The sequence below is a fragment of the Panthera uncia genome, chromosome D2 (genome assembly GCF_023721935.1).
Source record: "Panthera uncia isolate 11264 chromosome D2, Puncia_PCG_1.0, whole genome shotgun sequence".
NCBI lineage: Eukaryota > Metazoa > Chordata > Mammalia > Carnivora > Felidae > Panthera > Panthera uncia.
Genome location: NC_064818.1, coordinates 7,789,642 through 7,813,413, shown reverse-complemented (window position 1 = coordinate 7,813,413; position 23,772 = coordinate 7,789,642). Strand labels below are relative to the sequence as shown.

General features: G+C 44.1%; 1 protein-coding gene across 2 annotated transcripts; it reads right to left on the bottom strand.

The window, feature by feature from the left end:
- Positions 1-3,928: 3,928 nt before the first annotated feature.
- Positions 3,929-21,625, bottom strand: LIPN (lipase family member N). Of its 2 annotated transcripts, none has more exons than XM_049646082.1 (10): positions 20,971-21,625; positions 19,614-19,729; positions 18,779-18,896; positions 16,535-16,733; positions 15,111-15,220; positions 12,486-12,622; positions 11,543-11,689; positions 9,836-9,907; positions 9,005-9,076; positions 3,929-5,275 (listed from the first exon to the last, which is right to left on the bottom strand). In XM_049646082.1, the coding sequence occupies exons 2-10, from the start codon at positions 19,719-19,721 to the stop codon at positions 5,042-5,044; spliced, it is 1,197 nt and encodes a 398-aa protein (XP_049502039.1). In that variant the 5' UTR covers positions 19,722-19,729; positions 20,971-21,625; the 3' UTR covers positions 3,929-5,041. The 2 variants fall into 2 exon arrangements, with proteins under 2 accessions (XP_049502039.1, XP_049502038.1); XM_049646081.1 differs by having other exon boundaries at positions 19,614-21,048; positions 21,370-21,625.
- Between the last annotated feature and the right edge of the window lie 2,147 nt (positions 21,626-23,772).

Sequence of the window (23,772 nt, the reverse complement as noted above, 5' to 3'; positions counted from 1 at the left end):
GCCTGCATCAGGAGACTTGGTCAGATGTATGGATTTGCCTGGAATCTTTTGTTGGTCCCTTCTAACCCATTCTTTATCCAGAAGCTCAAGGGATCTTTTCAAAATACAGGGACTGAGTGTCCTTCAGGTAGAGCCTTTAGGTGGCTTGCCATGGCTCTTGGGATGAAAGTCTTGAACATTTAGACGCTACGTCGCCTAGCCTCTGCTTCCACCCCCAGTTCAATCTCTGACTGTGCTTCCCATTTGTCAGTTGTTCACGAACTATTAAAACACCAAAAAAACAAAACAAAACAAAAAACAAAAAACCAAGCTCCAGTCCTGTAAAGGGGGCACCGCTTGCTGAACAATGCAGCCTCCCTCTGATTATAAAAGGGAACTGACTGATAGAGGCGTACAACTCGTTTATGTTGCAGCGAGGATGGTTTTATCCGTGTATTCTACTATGGGTCCAAGGGCTCACTTACCCTGCAGCCATGGGTGGGATTACAGGAAGAGGTTGCCCCAGAGAACTTCCCGGATCTCTGATGCAATAGAGGCGTAGGCATGTCTAGCACAAGCCCAGCAAAGGCAAGACACTTTGACGGAGAAATTGCAAGTCTGTCTCCCAAATCCCTACCCTTCCCATCACCCTGAAAACCCACGTGACTAAAAAGATAAGAGAAACGTCCAGACTTTAGAGGACTCTCAGCTGGGCTTTGAAGGTTCAGACCTTGCCATACGCTAAAAGCTGTAACTGAATTTGACTGAAATATCAAGTAGGGTAACAACTTTCTTACTTTTTGCCCAGTCTGTCTCATTGTGCACAAAGAACAACTTTCTTACTTTTTGCCCAGTCTGTCTCATCAGGTCATGATTCCAGGTTGTGGGACTGAGCCCCAAAGCGGGCTCCAAGCTGAACATGGCCCCATGCATAGGTGCCTCTCAACATAAATAAAAGACTAAAGCGATCAGCTTGGAAAAGAAAATCCACTCTCCTCTCTCCGAACTTTCTTGGTCTGTCTGCTTTGAGACACTGTGTTTGGAACAGTTGTTGAACATGGTAGCTTTTCTGCCGCTCAAGTCATTCTTACTGCTACGCCAAGACGCTTTTTACTACGAGGAGTGTATTTAATAGCTAATTTTGTTCCTCAACAATTTTATATTCTAACAAATTATGTCTGGGCACGAGCTCTGTGCGGGCTGAGAATATATTAAGACATAATAGCTGTGGTCCGGGATCTTCTCTACTGGAGGAAGAGGGATAGGAGGAAAATGAGAAATGATGGCGTTGGGGGATTTCTTGGAAAATCAGAGTGCAAAATTGTTGAGAGTTTAATCTAGAAGTAATACGTGTCTAACGATTCCAAGCGTGAATGAAGGGAGTTCTCTTTCTGGTGGTGTTACATCAATAAAGACATATTTACGACCTTCAGATAGAAACTCAAAACAGATTGCAACATACACTGAAGCCGAAGCTTCTTCCTTGTTGACTACACATGGCCAAGGCCGGAGGGTGACTGTCTTAAAGGACTACCAGGCATTTGCCTGGCATTCTCTAGAGTAATGATCACTTCTCTGTCATTTGGGGAAGGACACAGCAGGAACATTCCATTCTTCAACTCCTACAGGACACATGGCCTCGTGGACATCGTGGCCTGATTTAAAAAGAGCAGCAAACTCTGTTTGACCCCTTCTGCTAGGAAACCTAATGATTAATGTTACACAAAAGTTGTTATTATCGGTGGTCACTAGTATGGTTTGAAGGTCAACAGACATGTTATTACCGTGTTTATCAATCTGCTCAGTTTCTAAGATGGTTGTGTGTTTCCGACGGAAGACTGCCAGGCGGTGGGGTTTGCCCACCACTCGGCAGGGAGCACCTGGGGGGTGTCCAGTTGGTTGAGTGTCCAATTCTTGACTTGGGCTCAGGTCATGATTCCAGGTTGTGGGACTGAGCCCCAAAGCGGGCTCCAAGCTGAACATCGAGCCTGCTTGGGATTCTCTCTCTCTCTGCCCCTTCCCAGCTTGCATCCTTGCTCTCTCTCTTAAATAAATAAATAAATAAATAAATAAATAAAACCATTTAGATCACTCAGCAAAGTTAAAAATATTTTCATCCAACATTAAAATTCTACGTGGTCTTTGAATGGGCCACTATGGTTCAAAGACATTTCCTGTAGGTATAAAGGGGTATTTGTATCAACACTCGAAATGGTTTCTGTACGATATTTTTTGGAACAATGTGGGTAATTGCGAAAGATCCTACTCCGTCTTCATGTCTGTTGGTCATGGCTTTTCAAGTTGTCTGTAATAACGTGCCAACATATATTAAGCGATCAAAGCAAAATGGGGAAGCACGTGGTACATTTAGGTGAGAAAAACAAATGAGTATCTACGGATCTACTTGGATAGGCATGTATGATCCACAGAAGGTACTCAAAACCACCGCTGAGAGACGGTTGTCTTTGAAGGCGGGACCGTGTGACCAGGAGCTGGGGCGAGGGGAGAGACTTACTTTGTATTGCATTCCCTATTTTCACCTTTTGAGCTTTGTGCCTGCATGTGGTAGAATGGATTCTGTCCCAATTCTGCACCCCCGCGTAATCGCATTGTGTGTGCACTTTCTCTGTCATGTGATTTGCAGCCTCTCCTTGTAGGTGAAGCAGACCACCCCACCGGCTGGGGTCGGCCTTGGCCGTGTGATCTGCAGTTGCCAAAGGTATGTTAGCAGACGGGCAGCGGGCGGAGGTTGAACCGTGCCGGTGTGATGGTGACGGTCCCCTTGTGCTCTTGGGACCTATCAGGTGAAGAACACGATCCCGTGTTCTTAGCTGCTAGTTCCAGAATGAACTGGCCTGTGGAGCAGACCAGGACCCAACCCACAGAGTTGAGCCAAGCCCAAGTGATCCCAGCTCAAAGCCCAGCCAGGCTGCACGACTGTGAGCACGGAAAATAAATGTTCACTGTTGGGGCGCCTGGGTGGCTCAGTCGGTTAAGCGTCCGACTTCGGCTCAGGTCATGATCTCACGGTTCATGGTTCAAGCCCCGCGTCGGGCTCTGTGCCGACAGCTCAGAGCCTGGAGCCTGCTTCGGATTCTGTGTCTCCCTCTCTGCCCCTCCCCGGCTCATGCTCTGTCCCTCTCGGTCTCAAAAAAAAAAAAAAAAAAATGTGCACAGCTATTCATGACTATTTGTTACACAGCATTATAGCAACAACCAAATAAGATAAATCCCATATAGGAACTCACTTAATTAACCTCTGCTTAACTAGATTACTATATCAACTGATGCCTTCTTTTCTCCCGTAGATACCTGAACTGACATCCAATGACTCCTAAATGCTCATAACTAGTAGGCTGATTTGTTATAACATCTTTCCACTCTTTCCAGTTGAACTGTATGCTTGCTGAGAGTTAGAGATTTGTTCTCAGACTTACTTATGCCTGTTCTGTTTGTTATAACAGTTTAATTGTTTAATGCATTTTGATTAATTTGGTTAAATGTGACTTCAAAAGACTGTATTGTTTGCATGAAGATTACATTTTACTCTTTGGAAGACCTCAATAAAAGTCACTAGAAACTGATAAAAATTCAATTTTTATCATTTTATTTTAGTCTACTCTTGGTAAATAAAAATCATACAAATATGGAAGGATTTGCATTTAATGTTGGGGTTCCCAAGTGGGGTGCCTGGGTGGCTCAGTGAGTTAAGTGTCTGACTTCAGCTCAGGTCATGATCGCATGGATCACGAGTTCAAGCCCCACGTGGGGCTCTGTGCTGATAGCTCAGAGCCTACAGCCTGCTTCGGATTCTGTGTCTCCCTCTCTCTTCCCCTACCCCACTCGCACTCTGTCTCTCTCTCTCAAAAATAAACAAACATTAAAAAACTCTAAAATAAAATAAAATAAAATAAAATAAAATAAAATAAAATTGCTTCCCAAGTGTTTTAAAATTGTCATTCCTTTTAAAGACACTGAAACTGAGGTTAAAAATCATGAATTATGGATTATTTATTGAAGAATGATGATGTGGCATTTGACATCCCCAAAACCCTGATCCTACATGCAAATATCAGTGACCTAATCTACATTTACCCGTTTTAAGTTTAAATAAACTGTGGGAGGTATGCATGTGTATCATTTATTTATGATTCCTTGAGGATCGTAAACAGTTTTCCGTTAACGACATTATCATAGAAGGTCCGGAACTTTTGCAACTGAACTTCACGCTACTCTTGGAACTCTGTACTTAATCCTAGAATCAATGTCTGGCATCATTTAGAGAACGAAGGAGAGCAAGACTTAGAATATTCCTGTGCCTCCCTTGGGGCTTCTCAAATAGGTTTTCTGGAAGATGCTTTAAATGTCTCTTGTTAGCAGGCAATAGTGTAAAGTCCACATCGACAAAGAAGTCACCAGTAGTGATCGGTTTAGCTTCTCTTTAGAGCAAAAGAAGAGAGAATTATTTCTCATGTGTTCTAACTTAAGAGTAATCAGTAATTCAGCTTATCTTACCTGCTCATTCCCAGTTTTGTCTCCCTCTCTTTTCATTCTTTGCTTGGAACGGTAAAATGCGCTCCCGGAATACTTAAATTTTGTTAGTTTTCCTAGTCTTCTGTTTTCTTTCATGCTTGATGTGGGCTGGGCCTTATCTCGTGGCTTGTTTACAGATAGCCATAATGACTATGGCCCTAACGTATGGCCCTATGTCACCCGAAGTACATTCCCAAGTGGCTGCCTTTACAGAGCTTTTCCTTCCGGGAAATTTTACTTTAACTAGGAAAGAAAAAGTCCTCTTTGAACTACTCTCCCAAGTGTACAGTTAGCAGAGGTGGAAAATCGGGCCTACCCTTGACAGAGGGGAAGGGATTTGGAGGGTATGCGCATTTCTTAGAGAAAGAACAGGACGGTTGAAATAATTCTTGCTTGGATGTCAGCTAGGGGAGCATCTCGGCAACAGCAACGAGGCGAACGAGCCTGGAGAAGACTTTCCTGCTGATTAGTCTCTTTTCCAGGGCCTCTCACGGGCTTGCACGCAACTTTGAGCCCAGAAGTGCATGCGTCAGGAGTATGACTTCATCAAGTCTATGATTTTCCTATACACACGCTGAGGAGCGTCGAGGCCCCAGATGAAATCAAAGTGGTTCCAATCAGGCAACAGGTCGAAGTAACGGAGATTCCTGATCTGGGGGAGTATCCTGGCCACATCCTGGGGCGTTACAAGGACGTCATTGCCCCCAACCCACATAGCGGTAGGCACTCTCATGGTGGTCAAGTCATAGAGTGGGGGGCGGCTCTGGAAGAGACAGAAAGAGCATTCGTGACAGAAAGCTCCTCATGGCCACCACTGGGTTCCGATAAGCAGACAGGTTGCTCAGTGAGCATTTGCTACGATCATAGTTCTTTCAGGCTCTGGGAAGTAGAAATATTACCTGCAGTGGTCCCTGTCTTCAAGGAGTGGGAAGGAACAAGGCAAGATAGGTACATAAGCATTTGCCTGCAAAGTAGGGTATGTCAAAAGCCAAAAAATGGCAGGGAAGATAAAGAAGAAATGACTTCCGACTGGGGGTTTCACAGAAAAACGAGTCATTTGAAATGACTTTTGAGGGAGCGTTGGATTTTGACAGATAGGGTTGAAGGCGGGAGGGCTTTCTAGCCAGTGGTAAGAGTGTGTACCCCCCAGTAAGGATGGTGAACTGTCCCGGGAACCCCAGGAAGAAAATACATGAGTGGATGAGGTAGGAGACAGACAGTCAAGGTCCAGACTCCAGGCTAAGGTATCTTGACATCTTTCAGAAGTCGGGGGAAGTGAGGCAGGGTCACTTCTCAGAGCTCTGTCTTAAGATGACTGCATGGGCATCGTATGGGATGACCTTGAAGAAGGAACAGGCTGGAGGTAGGTCCTGAAACCATCTAGACAGGCAGTAGGGATGGTCCAGAGAAAGGGATAATGGAAGCCACAGGGATGATTAGATTCTCCAAGGGAGAAAGGAAGAGGGGTATGAAGAATCTTGGAAGAGGTTGACAGTTTGCGAGTGCGGGGAATGGAAAGTAGCCAGTGTAGACGGAGGACAACAATCAAAAAAGGAAGGAAGGGGTGCCTGGGTGGCTCAGTCGGTTAAGAAGCCAACTTCGGCTCAGGTCATGATCTCGTGGTTTGTGGGTTCGAGCCCCGCATCAGGCCCTTTGCTGATAGTGTGGAGTCTGTCTGTCAAAATAAATTTATTTTTAAAAAGGGAAGGAAAAACGCAAGAGCACTACGTTATTGAAGTCTACGTTGGGGCAGTGAATGGCAAGGAGGCTATGGTGACTGGCAGACCATGTTACCTGAAGGCAAGAACGGGCCATTGGATTTGGTAATGAAAAGCCACAGGCCACTTTACATAAAGTAGCTGTATAGAAAGATGAAGGCCCAAACTACATATCCCAGGGTTCAGGAATGAGTGGAAGAGGGGAGGAAGTGGAAAAAGTCAGCCTTTTTAAATATTAAAAAATGTTGGTTACAAACAGAGGGATGGATTAGCGAGCGATAGAATCGGTAGGTTGACAGAAGGTTGTTTGTTCATTTTCCAAAAGGAATAGCAGTTCACTGAAGACGATAGAAGGAGCCAGGAGGAAGAGGAGGTGGGAAGAGATGGGGTCAAGGGCACAAGCCCTCAGACTCGGGAAAGAAGAGGGCCTCCATTTTGGGAGAGAGGAGGGAAGAAGAGAATCAAGGGGACAGAGACATTTTAAGGTGGATAAGAGGGGCATTAAGAAATTTCATTTATGGGGCGCCTGGGTGGCTCAGTAGGTTAAGCGTCCGACTTTGGCTCAGGTCATGATCTCACGGTTCGTGGGTTTGAGCCCCACATCGGGCTCTGTGATGACAACTCAGAACCTGGAGTCTGCTTCTGAGTCTCTCTCTCTCTCTGTCTGTCCCTCCCCCACCTCTCAAAAATAAACATTAAAATTTTTTTTTTATTTTTTAAAAAAATTAAAAAAAAAAAAAGAAATTTCATGTATGCAGCCAATAAGCGTTAAGGGCCCAGGACATGCCCAGTATCTTGCCAGGTGAGAAAACACCGGTGAACAAAACAGAAGGGAATCTCTGCCCTCACGGAGCTCACACGGGCTAATTCTCTTGTTCTCTGTCAAACACAGTGCACACAGAGACTGCGCTGGGAATTTAAGAGGGCAAAGTGTTGAGACCAGAATATAATAAAAATTGACTTCAAATGGCCTAAAATCAGACACACATAAAACAGGGTTGGCCTGAACTAAGGTAGGACCATCTATCGAACCGCTGAGAAATTCTAAGCACGTTGACGCTCTCCCATACTTAAGTCAGCACGTTGCACCCTTCAATCTTACAATTTTATTTGTTAATTTTGCCTCAATAAAGCTGAAAAAGAAAGGACTGTGACTAACAATGGTCTTAAGGGAGTGTGTGAGATTTTTGTTTCATTCTCTTATAAACAGAAACAATATACAAACATGCAATATACTATATAACGTGCTCCTTAAAAATAATGGAAGTGGAAATATGTAAAATCCCAAATGAGAGCCTCCTTTATTCCTTCACATTCTTCCCCTTCATTCTACCTTTCGTCTCCTCTGTGAAGGTAATCTCTTTAACATTTGTTGGTGGGTTTGTTTGTTTGTTTGTTTGTTTTCCTGGCCCGATTCTAAGACTATGCAAATATATGCATCTGTGACTATACATGGTCTGAGGGGCAGGGGAAAACTTCAGGGGTAGCAGAAATGTTTGGTATCTTGATTGTGGCATGGTTACATGAATGAATGTATTTGTCAAAACTCACCGAATTGGAAAATCGGCGAATCTTATTGAATGTAAATCACGCCTTAATCAAGCTTAAAAAACAGTAAAAACATACATACCTCTCTTAGTCGTCTTAAGGTCTGGTAGAATAATTTCTCTAACAATTCAATCCATTAGTGAGAAACTGACTGGTCTAATAAATAGCCTTAACTATACATCAGTCTGGGAAAACATTGGAAACATTTAATTTAGCGAAAGAAATGATGCCAAGAGGATTAATCCCAAGTATGGAGGGTTAAGTGGGTGTACAAATCGTAGTGTGAAAAGTCAGAGGGAAAAAAGATACCAAAGGCTCAAGTCTTCATGGGTAGATAATATTCCTCCAATATTCTTGCGGGATCCTATTTTTTTCCTGTTGGTATCAGGAACTGGGTATTGATCTATTCTGTACATTTTCATAGATTTTTATAAAACAATTTCCATTAATATACAGTCAACAAAATTATGTTAAAGAAAACATCTCAGTAACATTGACTAGATCTTGCCGTTACTGTAAATGAAAAAGCAAGATTAAAAATTGTGTCGGGGGAGTGCCTGGGTGGCTCAGTCAGAAGAGCATCCAACTTTTGATCTTGGGGTCATGAGTTTGAGCCCCACGTGCGCTGTAGAGATGACTTAAATAAATAAAGCTTTAAAAAATATGTCTAGAAGCAGCGGTAGTGAGAAGATAGGAAAAAATGCAGTAAAATATTGACACGTCTAGTGTTCTCTGGGTGGAAGGATTACAAATTATTTGAATTCCTTAAGATATGCTTTTTTTATTTCTAGACTTTCTGCGATGAATGCATATTTAAATGAGACGTTTCTTAAAAAGCTCTATCAATGAGAATGCCACCAATGGCCAGGTAAGACTCTTTTCACTCTCTGATAATTTCTTTCTCTTTTTTAGTGTTTATTTCTTTTTGAGAGAGAGAGAGAGAGAGAGAATGTGTGAGTGTACCTGTGCGCATGAGCGGGGGAAGGGCAGAGAGAGGGAGAGACAGAGCGTGAGCGGAGGAGGGGTAGAGAGAGGGGGGGCAGAGGATCCAAAGTGGCTCTGTGCTGACAGCAGCGAGCCCAACGCGGGGCTCCAACTCACCGACCACAAGATCATGACCTGAGCTGAAGTCGGAGGTTTAACCGACTGAACCCCCCGGGCGCCCCTCTGATAATTTATTATAATTTCTCAAAAGCTGGCTTCTGGGGAAGTTCTGAGCAGCTCACCTGATTGTAATGATGCATGTTCTCAGCTTCGCTTCCCCAGTCATACGCCCTGAATTCATCTGATCGGTAAAGCTGAAATAAATGTGTTTTGGAAAAGTAATTAGAGTAACAGCCACAACTGTTAACAGCAAGTCTTGGGAAACCACTAGGCACTGGTTAGAAAAAAAAGGCTCCTGGAGCACCAGAAGGATATAAATACATTTTCACTACTAGAAGCACAAGGTCAACAGAAAGGGAAGCAAGGATCTCCCTTGGTTTGAAGGAAGAACTCATGGAAAATCTACACCCCTCGGGGGGGGCAGTCAAATCTCTGGGGGGAAGGTTCGGTCTCCTCAAGCTTTCCCTGGCTACGTCTCGCTTCAGCTCAGGGTCTATTTTACAAGCTCCGATCTAAGATAGAGTTCACTTATGTCACCTACTTGCTCTCCACCATACCTTGCCCTGTCCTTTAAAATCGGGGGACTCAGGGGCGCCTGGGTGGCTCAGTCGGTTAAGCGTCCGACTTCGGCTCAGCTCATGATCTCACGGTTTGTGGGTTTGGGCCCCGCGTCAGGCTCTGTGATGACAACTCCGAGCCCGGAGCCTGCTTCGGATTCTGTGTCTCCCTCTCTCTCTGCCCCTCCCCCGCTCACACTTTGTCTCTTGCTCTCTCTCAAAAATAAACATTGAAAAAAAATTTTTTTTTTTTAAATCTGGGGAAATCAAACCGAAGACCGTGTCAAGGACAAAGCAGACACAGGCTTTGAAGCTTCTTAGGGTAGACCGGCTAACCCTCTCCTTTCGGATGTAGTGAAATAAGCTTGGAATAGTTTTCCACGAAAAAGACACTACCTGTTTTATATGCAGGATGTTCTGTATCGATGATCCAGTGGGAGCGTGTGACATATACACGTCCATCCGACTCTGAAGGGAAATAAAACACGGTACAGCAAAACTCACCCAATGAAATAAACTACACCTTCCAGAAGCCGAGAGCAATGGTGCTAAGAATTAGCAAATGGAAGCTGGGGTTTTGGAAATGACCAGGCGGGTAAGATAAATAAATCATGCCAGGCGCTTGAATGTGAGTAAACCCCGCGTTGCTTGGGAGCAAACTGCCATCAGCTTGGAAGCCGTGGGTTAATTGGCTGGTTTTGAAGTAGGAGAAGCAACGATGGTCATCACGGGGCAGTGTGCTTTAGGAAGGTGCTGTGTGCGAGTGTAGGGATGTGGTGTGCGTGTGCAGGGGTGTGCACTGTCACAAATCACGAGGCCGGAAAAACCCAGATTTCAGGAAGTAACTTTGTTCATTAGGAGCTTTGTGACTTCAGGCAAGTCATTTCACATTTCCGAGTTTCTGTATTTTCACCTAGTAAGTGAACATACTAAAAAATCCTACCGTGCCAGGCTTTTGTGAGGACAAAAATAAAGTATCGCAAAAGAAAAGCAAAAAACAATCGCTTCCCTAGGTGCTGTACTTTGGCCTTTGCAAAACAATAGAGAGATGAAAATTATAGAGCTATAATAGTAATTGTAATCCTATGTCCTAGGATACCGTATAATGAAAGTGATCAAGGGAACTATCAGAAATATTTACTTTTGGGGCGCCTGGGTGGCTCAGTCGGTTAAGCGCCCGACTTCGGCTCAGGTCATGATCTCACAGTTCCCGAGTTTGAGCCCCACCTCAGACCCTGTGCTGACCGCTTGGAGTGTGGAGCCTGCTTTGGATGCTCTGTCTCCCTCTCTCTCTCTCTGTCCCTCCCCCACTCGCGCTCTCTCTCTCAAAAATAAATAAACACTTAAAAAAATTAAAAAATAAATTTACTTTTGAATAAGCAGGCTTTGAACAATGGTTCCCATTGTATTTCCGTTGGGCACAACTTAGCCTCTTGAATAGGGGTAGAGCGGGCTGGCAGAGACCAGCTATTTGAGAACTAGCCTCACTGTCACAGCCTCACTGGCCGCCATATGGAATTCAACCACATCAGTCCGCAAATGTAAACTCCTCCTTCTCCTCCTCCTTGAATTCTCCTACCAGGAAACAAAGAGTTGATGAAACAACACTGTTCCTTTTCTGTGGGAAAGGGATTCGACCTCCATTCCATTGTGTCTTGTGCTTTCCAAGTGACGTGAGGAGTTTTATCTGAGGCCAACAGCACCCAGCAAATGAAGGCACACAGGAGATAAATTCAATGCTTGGATGTACTTCTTTTCTCTTCTGGGATTATTATTATTATTATTTAGGGCACAGGAGTGGTTGTAAAATGAAATGGACGGTAGTAATGGTGGCTGAGGGTAAACAGGTGAACCCTCTACTCATGGTGGGACATCATCGTTTTCCTGTGTGTGACCAGGGACAGAAGGATGACGCTGCCTATTCTTTTCCCCGGTCTTCACAGTCGTGGTCCATTGAATACCTCATCTATGCTTAGCCAATCTTTGCCCTTATGCTTTAGAATATCGTATCAACCTTTGCCGTTTAATAGATACATCAACGAGAGCCAAAGAAAAGCTGGAATTTCTTAGAGCATCCAATGGTCCCCTGATCATCATACATACCACGTTCATATTTTTCTTGTTGGCTCCAGCCCATAAGGACATAATTTCACTACATATCACCCATAATATCTTATTGTTGCAGATTTTGGTAGAAGGTGCCTTGCCCATCTTATCTTCTAAAAAGAAACCTTTGGTACCAAAAAAACGCTGTGAAAAGAAAAAAGAAGTATCCTTTCAAGAACCATTTGCAGACTCCTTGATGTTCCCCTCCATCCCCAGGAATGAGGATTCTCGGGAGATCGGTTTGTGTTTGTATTTGCTGTTTTTGCCAAGGAGACCAAGTCATCCGGGCAAAGAAACGACTCAAGAATCCATCTCCCTCGAGGGCAGACTGTCTGCTCAACTCTGCCCAAATGTAGAAAACGTCCCAAACTGAACTGAGGTCAACACCCTTTGCAACAGACCTGTCAACCACACAAAAGGGAACTTACGTCACTTGAGCTTACAGTGAACAACACAATAAAACCACTATGAAACCAGTCATTAGGGACTATGGAGATTCTTCCTTGTATTAGTTCACAATTGTTTTTTTCCATTCCCACCACTTCGCCCTAAACCAGGGCTTGATTTTATATAAAAGTTACTATGAAACCTGAATTGGTCTCCTTGACTTCATTTTCGCCCCAATCCATTTTAGCCGGCACCCCAATTTTGGCAAAACGCGATGCTTTTTGTGGCGTGAACTTTTTAGAGAATCAAAAAGCAAACAGAAAAAAAAAATCTTTGGATGGATAAAGTCCCAAATCCACATTGGGCACCAAACTGTTTTTTCAGCCCTTGGAAAATAACCAATAAATGTCTGAATGAATAATCGGGCTGTAGGACATTTGGGTTTGGGCATCTTAACAAACCTCCCCTATGAGAAAGGGTGTATTATTCAGGCTTATGTAACACACGATCCAAGATGGGATCCTCAGACACATTTCGGTGAAAACGAGCCTACCTTGATTACGGAATTTGGAAGTAGAAAAAAACTGGTAAAAATGCCCGTGGGATATTTGAATGAGACCACAGGACCCAAGGCAAAATTCATTTTGATTCTTTGTGCCAGTTCAGGCATGGTGCAAAAGGCTACAAACCCTAAGAGAACAGGAGACAAGACAATCTTGTAAAAATTAGAAATACCGAGGCAATGTCTGTACTAACAAAAGTAGGACTCTGCTTTGACGGGTTGTCTTTCTATCGCAACAATCTTGCGGATGAATTGGGAAACTTCTGAGATGTTCTGCAAAGATAATCTGCCTTCAGTCCCTCTGCTGTCAAGTGTCCATTTTTCTCGGATTCTGAACAATGTACCTTGGTCGGGGAGAGCGAGGGGATAAGCTGTTGGAGCCGCCCCTGCCAAGAGGCCGGGGGCGTCTTCGCTCACAGGCATGGGCTAAGTGCGGGCAATGCTGTCATTTTACCACCAGCTCTGAGATGCCGGGATGAGTCACAGAGCTTCCAGGAGCAAATAATTGGTTCATGGGAGGTGGAACAATCAGTTCTTTATGTAGTATCATCCAGTTATTCCACAATTTGTCTTTCTCACAGTGCAACCAGATTTCACTACTCCCAGTGCTTAACTGGATGCTTACCAGCCTCCAGAATCTTCCCTGCTTTCCCTCGGTCCACTCTGGTCCTGAGAGACCAGCAGTCTCCACCTGCTCTGATTTTCCTGCAACACTACTGCACCTGTTTCTAGTCCTCCCGGGACCCTGTCAGTGTGTGTGTGTGTGTGTGTGTGTGTGTGTGTGTGCGCGCGTGTGTGCGCACGTGTCGCAAACGCATGGGGACACAGCCGTAGCAGAGAATTTTTTCCCCTGAAATTCTTCTTGAACCATTGAGGCCATCTTGGCCAAAAAAAGAACTGACTTTGTATTGATGGGCTGAACAGCTGCTACAAAGACTGAAACGGGAATGCGGGTAGGGGGACACTTCTCCCCAGATCTTTGGAGATGTGCGGAGAGGAGTTTTTCCACGCTCACACTCACTAGTCTTGAGCTGGAGCCTGGGTTGCTAAACACCTTGCCAGGGACGGGCCCTTCTCACAGGCCAAAAATTGCTCTGCTGCAAGTGCTCCCTGGAAAAGAGCATGCCCTAAATGCAATGCAGAGCCCTGCTGATGGGATCATTTGTTTTCTTTGCGGGTCAGACAGAAGAGCATCCCTACGTGCTGCCCACTTTTCTAGACCCCACTCGAGTCATTCCTTCTCCTTCCGGTCCTTCCACATGTCCCACACCCCACTGGGGGCTGTCAGACTGACCTGCTTTGAATCTGTGCTCTTTCTGCTAAGACACCCTGACCAAGGGTCCTCAACACAAGACCCTAAACATAGTCAATGCTCACTAAGTGTGCGCTAGGATACTGCAATTATTTGCCAGTTAGTGGCAGGTTTTTTGTTTGTTTGTTTGTTTTGTTTTTTTTTTTTTGTCTCATTAAAATTTTTTATATCCTTTTATTTATTTTTTTCTTTTTAAAAAAAATTTTTTTTAACGTTTATTTATTTTTGAGACAGAGAGAGACAGAGCATGAACGGGGGAGGGTCAGAGAGAGGGAGACACAGAATCTGAAACAGGCTCCAGGCTCTGAGCGGTCAGCACAGAGCCCGACGCGGGGCTCGAACTCACGGACCACGAGATCGTGACCCGAGCCGAAGTCGGCTGCTTAACCGACTGAGCCACCCAGACGCCCCTATATCCTTTTAGAATATGTCCTGGGATGCTCACTGGCTGTTCCAAACATATCAATATAAAGCACCAATAAATATACATCTGCTGTTGATGCTGATGGTGATAAGGAGACTGTAAGATTACTTATTTATTTTGCATAGTTTCACCCCAGCTAAAATATTGCATTCCACGTAATCTCTTAAAATGGAAAACGTTAGTGGAAGATCGCTAACGAATTGGCATTATTAATAGTATGGCTTCCTCTAAATTTTTACTTGGAACTGGATTTTTTATTTCTTTCTAAAAGATGTAGTAAATCATTAAGAAGTACATTTTCAGAGAGTAGGATCTTGGGCTTTTGAGAATTTTTCTACATAGTGCTTACATTTAATTGCGATGCCATAAATATTAAGTCACATGCTAAATGGGCCCAGTTGACGTATGCTCTTGTGTTTCAACTAAAAAAAAGTGGTCATATGTTTTCAGTTTGTTCATATAGAGATATAACCTTACCCTTTTACTATTTTTTAAAAATCCCATAGGGGTTGTGAGGCAGGTATGATTGATACATATTTATCATTCTTCAGGGTTATTTCAAGGCATCAGGCTTTACTTTTTCAGCTCAGAGGGGACCTAGACGCTTAACTCTTTGGAAATGCTTCTTTAGATTTGGGGCACATGGAAATTATATCACGGTTACAAATGTGCTGTTGGGACCAGATATGGAGGAAAGATTTGTCCTACACACGGTCTCTGAAATTCAAGTTCACAACCGCATAGGGCACTAGGATTTCATGTCCGGCACAAGACAGAGAATTAAGGGCAAATTCACAACCACTTAGGGCACTAGGTTAACACGTAAGACGAACTCTTGCAAGGCTCCGACCTTGTAAAACACGGACATTTGTAAACATACCTATTGTCGTGCCAAGGGAGTGTCCAATGAAATACAGCTTCTCCTGACCAGTTTTATTTACAATGAAGTCTATTATTCCCGGAAGATCGTATTTGGCCATTTCATCAAAACTGCAAAATAAAACAGGGGCTTATAAACACTCGCTCCTAAGTTTAAGACGCAGAGCACCTGCTCACTTAGTTGTTATACACAGAATTCTGTGCTGTTCACTCATTTGCCTTGCATTTCATTATTTATCCGGTCACGTGCGGGCTATTGGAGGCTTGTTGGCTGCATTTCTATGCGTTACTTTTAACGGGGCTGATTTCAAGACTTGTGTGTGCTGTCCGACGGTCAGTCCTACCCTTTCTCCCCTTCATCCCCTTCCCTTTTACATCTGGTTTTTCTGCCTCTACTTCAAACACTCCCAGCAAGATTCATGCTCAGCTTTGGAAACAGAAGTGGTTGCAAATCACGACTCTGGCTGAGTAACTTCTGATGAATTACTTAAATGCTCTGAGCTTCAGGTTCCTCATCTGGGAAAGCAACATAATGCCAGGGATGTAGGAAGGCTGCTAAAGGTCGTCTTGTAGTAAACAGGCTCCACCTTTCCGACCAAGGGCCACGGACACAAAATATTATCCTGATGTTTGCCCCTGCCCCAAATTTACTCTATCCTTCCTTTATTCTTCCCCTACCAGTGGGTGCTGACCATTTCATTCGTGTGCTAGGAATGCACCTTCTGTTCTGGCAGCTGGCTTGCAAACCAGCAGGGAGGTTAGCCTTGGGAAGTCTCTTGCAGGCATCAGCCTGTCCTCTGATGCCCGCAGAGAACACTTTCCCTAAAAGAAGCAGGCAGCGTATTAGACCATTGTTCTCTGTTGTCCATTAGCAAGGTTTTAAAGACCTCCTATTGGGTCTGTGCTGAAAATGGTATTTAATACCGTCTCAACCAGAGTTTCTGTAAATAAAATCGAGTACTGGTACACATCATCTCTGCAAAACTGAGTGACTGTCCGAGGGGAAAGACCTGTATTCGTAGCGTCGGAATGCACATAAGCTTCTCGAGGGCCGGTACTTAGCCTACGGTTGAGCGCTCAGGGCCCAGAACTATGCAGAGACGAGACACTCCGCAAACATTGGTTGAATGAGTGTGTGCACTGGTCCTAGAAATGTCCTGAGCTGCCCCTTGAGACATGCTTATAATGTACAGTATTGGACAGAACTGGATGTTAAAATGATCCTGGGAAAATGATGTAACTTGCTTGTGGGAGAATCAGTGGAAATCAAACTCCTTGCTATTTCTCTGCTTTGAGAAGTTAGTAGAAGCTACACGGAACCACGTGACTCCCAATGTTACAGATTATTATTAATATCACCCACACTATTATATTCAAAGCAATGGTCCCAAAGTCTCTTCATGATTTTTCTTAGATACCGCTTACCTAAAGGCCCAGAATTTTTCTTCAGTCACTGAGAGCGTCTTGTGTCTTCTTGACCAAGTGTTTCCCCGACTGTTTCCCATCCAGACATCGTAACCTGCATCTGCTAGGAGGAATCCAAGGCTGCCATTGGCATAATTCTCAAGCCAAGAGGCATTGTCTGCAAACAAAGCGTGTTGCAAGTACACAACTGGGCGGGGACCTGGAAGGAGGGAGGAAGAGAGAGAGGAGAGAGAGAATAATTTATGATAAGTAGACCATCTCAGGAACATGATAGAAACACACACATGCCCAGAAAAAGCAAAAACCTAATCAGCATTCACCTTTCCCTTTCATATAGAGCATTTGGTTAACATGGTGTAAGTTTCTTGAGCACATGCATTGCACCTAGTGGTATGTTGACAGATGGCCACGGATGAGCTTGTTAAATTCTCATAACAACTCCAGAAAGTAGCTACTATTTTAAGGATCCTCATTTTCCAGAGGAGGAGACGTGGCTTTAGAAGGTAGTTAGGTGACTTTCCCAAGGGGCCACCCAATTAACGGGGTGCCGAGCCAGGACTCAAGCCCGGTCTGTTTCACAACCAAGTGGGTGCTTGTAATGGTGCTCAGTGCTCCATGAACTCACTTTTGCGTACCTCCTGGGTCTGGCTGGCGGAGACGTGAAAATGATCATGCTTGATGGTGTTCTGTGCCTCTTCCAGGGAGGAGGGGGATGTGACCGTAAATGGACAGCATCTGGCTCCTTGCCAAGCTTCTAGCCAAACCCCCCCGCCTCTGCCTACTGGAGAGCATTTGAAAACCCAAATACAATACAACCAGCTCAACACCCCTCTGACAACAACCGAATTCCTGAGGGAGAGAGTCTTCAGGGTGGAAGGTTCCAAAAAGTCACCATCATTCAATGGGTAAGAGCACATGCTCTCTGGAGCCAGGCTGGATTTGAATTCTGATTCCATCACTTGCTATTTGTGTGACCTCGAGAACCTGCTTTGCCTTATCATCTGTAAAATGATAACCATGAATAGTACTGACCTCATACGGATGCTGAGAGCTTTATCTGATATAAATTGATGTAAAGCTTTTAGAATAATACACTTAATAGATGGCTCTTAATTCCAAATCTTCCCCAAATCCTCCCTCCTTAAGTGAAAACTTTCCTGGAGAAATCCTCTCCTTTTATGCTTCCTGGCCATCCCCTCCCCCCTGCCCCCCCCCCCCCCAACTTGGGCTGGTATTGAAACGAAACGAAGATTAATAGAAGACCCAGGATGCCGTGTTAATGTGAATTTCAGATGAATGATAAAAAAACGTTTTGTATAAGTACATCCTAAAGTGGAACTTGTATGAGAAACCGATCTGTCATTGATCTGAAAGTCACCTTTCACAGGGTGTGTCCTATTTTATCTGGTAACCCTACCTAACCCCACTCCCAGTTTTCATTCCAAAACCCTAGAATTACACATTTCTTTGTTAGAGGCAGAGGAAGTTAAACAGCGTGATGTTAGTTGCCCCTGAATGTGACTGGCAGGAGAGCCCGTGCAGCAATCTGAGTAAATGACTTTGCCCTGGAGCCTCCCCAGATACTTTGCTCAGTCTTCCCTCTTTCTCATCCCGAGATCTGCAGTTATGTGTCCCTATTTAAAGAACAATTCCTCTGCTTTTGTCTGGCTGGCTCTTTATTCCAAAATTCAGACCTTCCTACCACCATGTTCTTTCATTCCACAAAACTTCTGTCCCTCAAATCAAAACATAGGTGAATGTTCCAGGTTTCCTTCCTGGAAAAAAAGTTGCAGATATGTCACGATCATTTAACTTGATTTTCCCCCCCTTTAGCCTACAGAGAGAAGCCTGTTGATCTTTGCAGGGGCAGGAGAGACTTCACGCAACCCAGTCAACCTCACACAGCCCAGCAAACGTCTTTCCAGCAGCCAGGAAATCTGCTTTCCTGGGATGTAACAATTTTCCGCATGAGAGATCAGTAATGAACCAGCGAAATGCATGCTTTGCCTTTGCATTTACACCCCTACCCACAAGCCAAGTCGGCCGCCTTCAACAAGATCAGTCTTGCCCTTTGTATTTTTAGCTTCTTGCCTGGCTTCAGAGAATGGGAAAAAGAATGAGGCTCCCTGTTGACTATTTAAAGACTCATCCAGTTTTGACAAACCAGTCATTCCGTTAAAGGAAAGCCAGCAGTCAATGTTAGTCATTTGCTCTCCTCCTTCGCAGGAGAGACACATCTCATACCTGTGTTTCTATCATCTGTTCGCCCGTGGGGGATTCTATTGATGCTGAGGATGTACCCGTCTTGAGTGGTGACTTCATACTCTTCACTGGGGTAGCCATTATAGGTGATGATCTCACTCTGTCCAGTGAAAATACAGGTATTAGCTCAACATCTTCTCCAGAGGTCATCAAAAGAAACCAGAACAAAGAATCTGGTGTGTGTTTATTGGGGTGAGTGATCTGAAATCTGTAGCCCCAGGTAACTGTAAGGTTAATTTACTATGTAAAGTCTTGATAACGAATAAGCAGACTATTAGAAAAGGTCTACTATTGGCAAATCTGGGGGTGAGTGGTTGGGTGGAGATATTATTTAGTATCGACCCAGTCTTCCTTTTATTTTTAATATGAAATGTATTGTCAAATTGGTTTCCTTACAACACCAGTGCTCATCCCAACAGGTGCCCTCCTCATTCTTCCGACAAAACTATGTTCTCAAGTCGATTCTCCAGACCCCTCTTGGTTTAAAGATAATAAAACCACAGTCCACTAGAACGCTGTCATATCTATGATCCAAATGGCTTAAAATACAAATTCTTAATGTTTTAAAAATATAATTTCAAAAGAGGAGGTTGCCTACAATCATGAGTTCGCTTTACGTGACTAGAGAGTATTATTTATTCAATCAGAAGAAAACATCAGCCTAGCTTGACTCAGAGAAACGTTAAAATCACCTATGTTTTTTTTTTTTCCATCTGTTTCCTTCTCTAAGATTTTTCTGCTATCACAAGACCTTTGCTAATCTCACAACCCACGCATCAGCCCTATGTGATGTCTTTCGGAACCTCGCATGACTTACAATATTCATCCACACTTCAGGATTCGCTTCATTTTCCAAATTAAAGAAGCTACCAGCATTTAAAGTTCCACAGAGCAAACAGGTTGTTGTGAAAAACAGCCACATCATGGGAATGCCTGACATAAGACATTTAATAATCACAGATTAATCTTATACATCAACGCTGATGAAGGGATGAGAATAATGCCCTGGTGAAAACCAAAAGACGAGTGTCCTAGAAACACCGAGAAAGCGTGGGAGGAAGCCAACACAGTAAGCTACCTCTGAGCATGTGAATCCATTGCTCACATGGAAACTGCTATGACCCCGTCCAGTTCTTGAAGGAAATTTAATTTAGTATGGAGGCTTATTTCTTGGTTTTCTCTTACTCAAAGTTTTTCAATTATGTCGTTCAGTCTCTGCTCACCTTCCAGTTGCCGGATACCTGAAGACACCGAGGACAGGTGTCTAAGCCACAGCAAAGTGGAAAGTGCCCCTATTCTCTACCCCAACCGGCTTCTCACAAGGCAAACAAGAGCAATGAGCAGAGAACCTGACTATCAGTTTCCAGGGAAGGGATTATTTGCCTTGGGGACACCCAGAGGGGAAGGTAGCGAGTTGAAATGTGTTATCTCTTCCTTGGCACGGCTTCAAAGCATTTCTTCCAAGGCAGCCGGACCTCATTGCGGTGCAGAGGGCTCGTCCTATGCGAGCTGCAGCCCCATGGTCCGAGATTGGGATCCAGCCTCACCACGGACAAGATTTCTGACCTTGGGCAACTGATTTAACAGCTTTCTCTCTTGGTTTCCTTGTGGGCAAAATGAGGATAATGACGTAACGTCCCTCACAGGGTTACAGGAAGGATTAAGTGACCTACCGTGCAGTAAGTGTATGTAAGCCCTTTCACTATTTTTCCTAATCTGAGCATGAGCCAGAAAGGAACATCAGAGAGCTTTTCCTGGAACAAATTAATGACTCACTTCTAGAAATTGAGAGCTTCCTTCTGAAGTTAATAGCTTTCCATACATTTGCTGTCCGGTTGAAGATAATCTGCTACCTGCAAACGTTATGTAATTTTAAAGGTTTTTAAACCTAGCGGTAGCTAATGTCTACTCAGTGCTGAGCTCGTGTGGAGAATAGCTCTACATACTTCGTGTATGTTATTTAAATCTCAAAGAAACTCCATGAAGTAAGTTCAATCATCCTCACCTTAACAATGAAGGAAACCAAGGCTTAGAGAGATTTTAGATCTATCTAAGGTCACAGAGCCAACAGGTGACAGAGGGGGACCAGGAAGGTCGGCCAACTCCCAGTAGCACCCTTACATCTGAGAACCATTCCCGACCCACCTCCCGGTTGTGATCTATCTTGATCTTACCTACTTAAGGAAGCTTCCCCTGCTCCCGAAGACTCCGTGCCGATTAGGAACCTCCGGACTTCTGCATGTGACATCAGGCTGAAGAATGAGATGTAGTTGCAGTGACAGTTAGAAGCTGGAGAGAGGAGAGACCGGAAGCCCATGGAAATGAGGAAACCCTGCACTAAGGCACCACCCAGGGCGTCTTCCTGACGCCCCAAATGTCATGATTCGCTTGTAGATTGGGAAATAGTGGTCTGCACGATGCCAAATAACCAGTTTGACTGAATCCTTCATGTTTCCACTGAGTGTCTGCCACGGCAGGGAGGGTTCAGCAACAGTTTCAAAGTCTTGCATGAGATGGGGAAGTAGGATGTACCGATCATCCTAATGGCCAAAACCAGGCATAACAATGCCTACCTTTCCAATGCCGTAGCGTTTTTGTCGTGAAGCCACGTATGTAAAAGCACTGATGTCAACCATGCAGCGTGGAGGGATGCGATTGATTGTGGCTAAGTTGTGGCAGTGAGACCATCCAGACTCCAGGCCCTGGACGCCCGGTGGAAACCAGTACTAGCATTGTGCCAGAGGAAACTGACCATCGTGGGTGCTGAACCACAGACCACGCCCCTTTACTTGAAACAAAGGGGAAGCGCACCTCGGTGGCTCAGTCTGTTGAGCGTCTGACTCTTGACTTCCGCTCAGGTCGTGATCTTCTGGTTCGTGAGTTCGAGCCCCACACTGGGCTCGCACTGACATTGCAGAGCCTGCTTGGGATTCTCTCTCTCTCCCTCTCTCTCTCTGCCCCTCCCCCGTTCACTGTCTCTCTAAATACACAAATAAAATTTTATAAAATTATAAATAAAAAAAGTAGAAGCAGAGGCCAGAGGAGAAGGAAGGGAATTAACTCTACACCCCACCTGGAACAATAGTGGAGGCCATGTGCATCAATTTTCTGTCCCACTCTGTATTCTGTACGCCTGTAGGACCCTAGCAGCCACCGAATCTCTCGAGGACAAGAAGCAGGAAGAAAGCTACCTCTTCCCTGGCCCAATCCAGTAATTTCAGTTCTTAGTTTGGACTCATTCTCCAGTTATCTCAGAAACAAAGATATTATTTGTGTGTATCCAAACCCTAAGATCTGCTGCACTGGAATGGGAAATTTTATGCCAATCACACGAGTGTGAATTCAAAGATAGCACTCAGTTTATTGGAAGAGGTGGAAGGATTATGGACCCTCCAACCTCCTTCTGCCTTTGAGGAAAGACACCCCCCTCCCCCCCTCCCCTGCCTCCCGGTTCTTCATGGCCCAATGGCAGAGGCGTGCGGGGGTGCTGGGAAACGCTCAGGGCTTCTGACTTGAAAAAGCGCTTCTAACAGAACTTTAGTGGACTCTGGAGAGTTCTAGAAAGCACAATGTTCATACTATTAGTGTTGATTCATGGTCATGGCTCCATGTGGAAATAGCATGGATGGAGTTAAACGTCTCAGGCCTTTACAGGTTGTAGCCCAGCACAAATACAAAATAATAGTGCCTACTCTCTAGAAGCTCAAATTTTCCCTGCCTTTTTTTTTTTTTTTGCCCATAATTTTAGATGCTATTAGAACTGGAGCGTGATCTTGGGCAAAATGTAGATTGAAGGGCAACTTTCTGAAGCTCTGTGGTATTTCTGATATCTTGATCCAAAGATCATATCGCAGTCTGAGCAAATTAAAAAAAAATTTTTAATGTTGATTTGTATATTAAAAAATTAATGTTTATTTTTTGAGAGAGATATATAGAGAGAGAGACAGAAAAAGACAGAGCACAAGTGGAGGAGGGGCAGAGAGAGAGGGAGCCCAGAATCCAAAGCAGGCTCCAGTCTCTGAGCTGTCTGCACAGAGCCCAACACGGGGCTCGAATCCACGAACCACGAGATCATGACCTGAGCCAAAGTTGGACGCTTAACCAACTGAGCCATCCTGGTGCCCCATGAGCAATTTTTTAAATGATGGCTGCCGGTTCAAATATCCAGGTAGCTAAAAATATGCAGTTGAGCATAGAACATAGGTCCTGGAATCTTGGTGTCTATCTGTGAAAATAATTCTTATTTTCCATCCAATGTTCTCATTCAAAATACATTTGCTATTACATCACATCTTTTTGTTTGTTTGTTTGATTCTTTCTCCCCCAAGGCTGGTTTTTCATAATATATACATTTGTATCAAAGGGGGATAGCTTTCCCCTGAAAACAACTGGAGGTTAAAAATATTAGGCTGTAACTAACAAGATACAAAATAGAAGCTAATGAGAATTTTGGAAAAATAAGTGATTTGAAACTTTTGCCCTGGAATAAAAGACTTTGCATGGGGCACCTGGGTGGCTCAGTTGATTAAGCCTCTGAATTTTGGTTTCAGCTCAGGTCATGATCTCATGGTTTGTGAATCTGAGCCCCACGTAGGGCTCTGCACTGATGGTGTGGAACCTGCTTGGGATTCTCTTTCTCCCCTCTCTCTGCCCCTACCCCAATTGCTCTCTCTCTCTCTCTCTCTCTCTCAAACAAAACAAAACAAAACTTAAAAAATTTTTCCAAAAGACTTTTCATGAACAGGAACACAGAATTTGTTGCTTGCTCACTGGATAATTTATCTAATTCATTATACATCTTAAAATTCAAATAAGGCTCAATAAAGCTGCACACACACCCACAGTGTGATTGATTAGTACACTTGGGCTTTAGGAAAGGCACTTTAAATTATGTGTAGCAATTTTATTTCTTCACCCAGAAAGCAAAGTTGGCCATGCTCATAACATCTGTAAGATACAATGCTGTTTCTGAGATC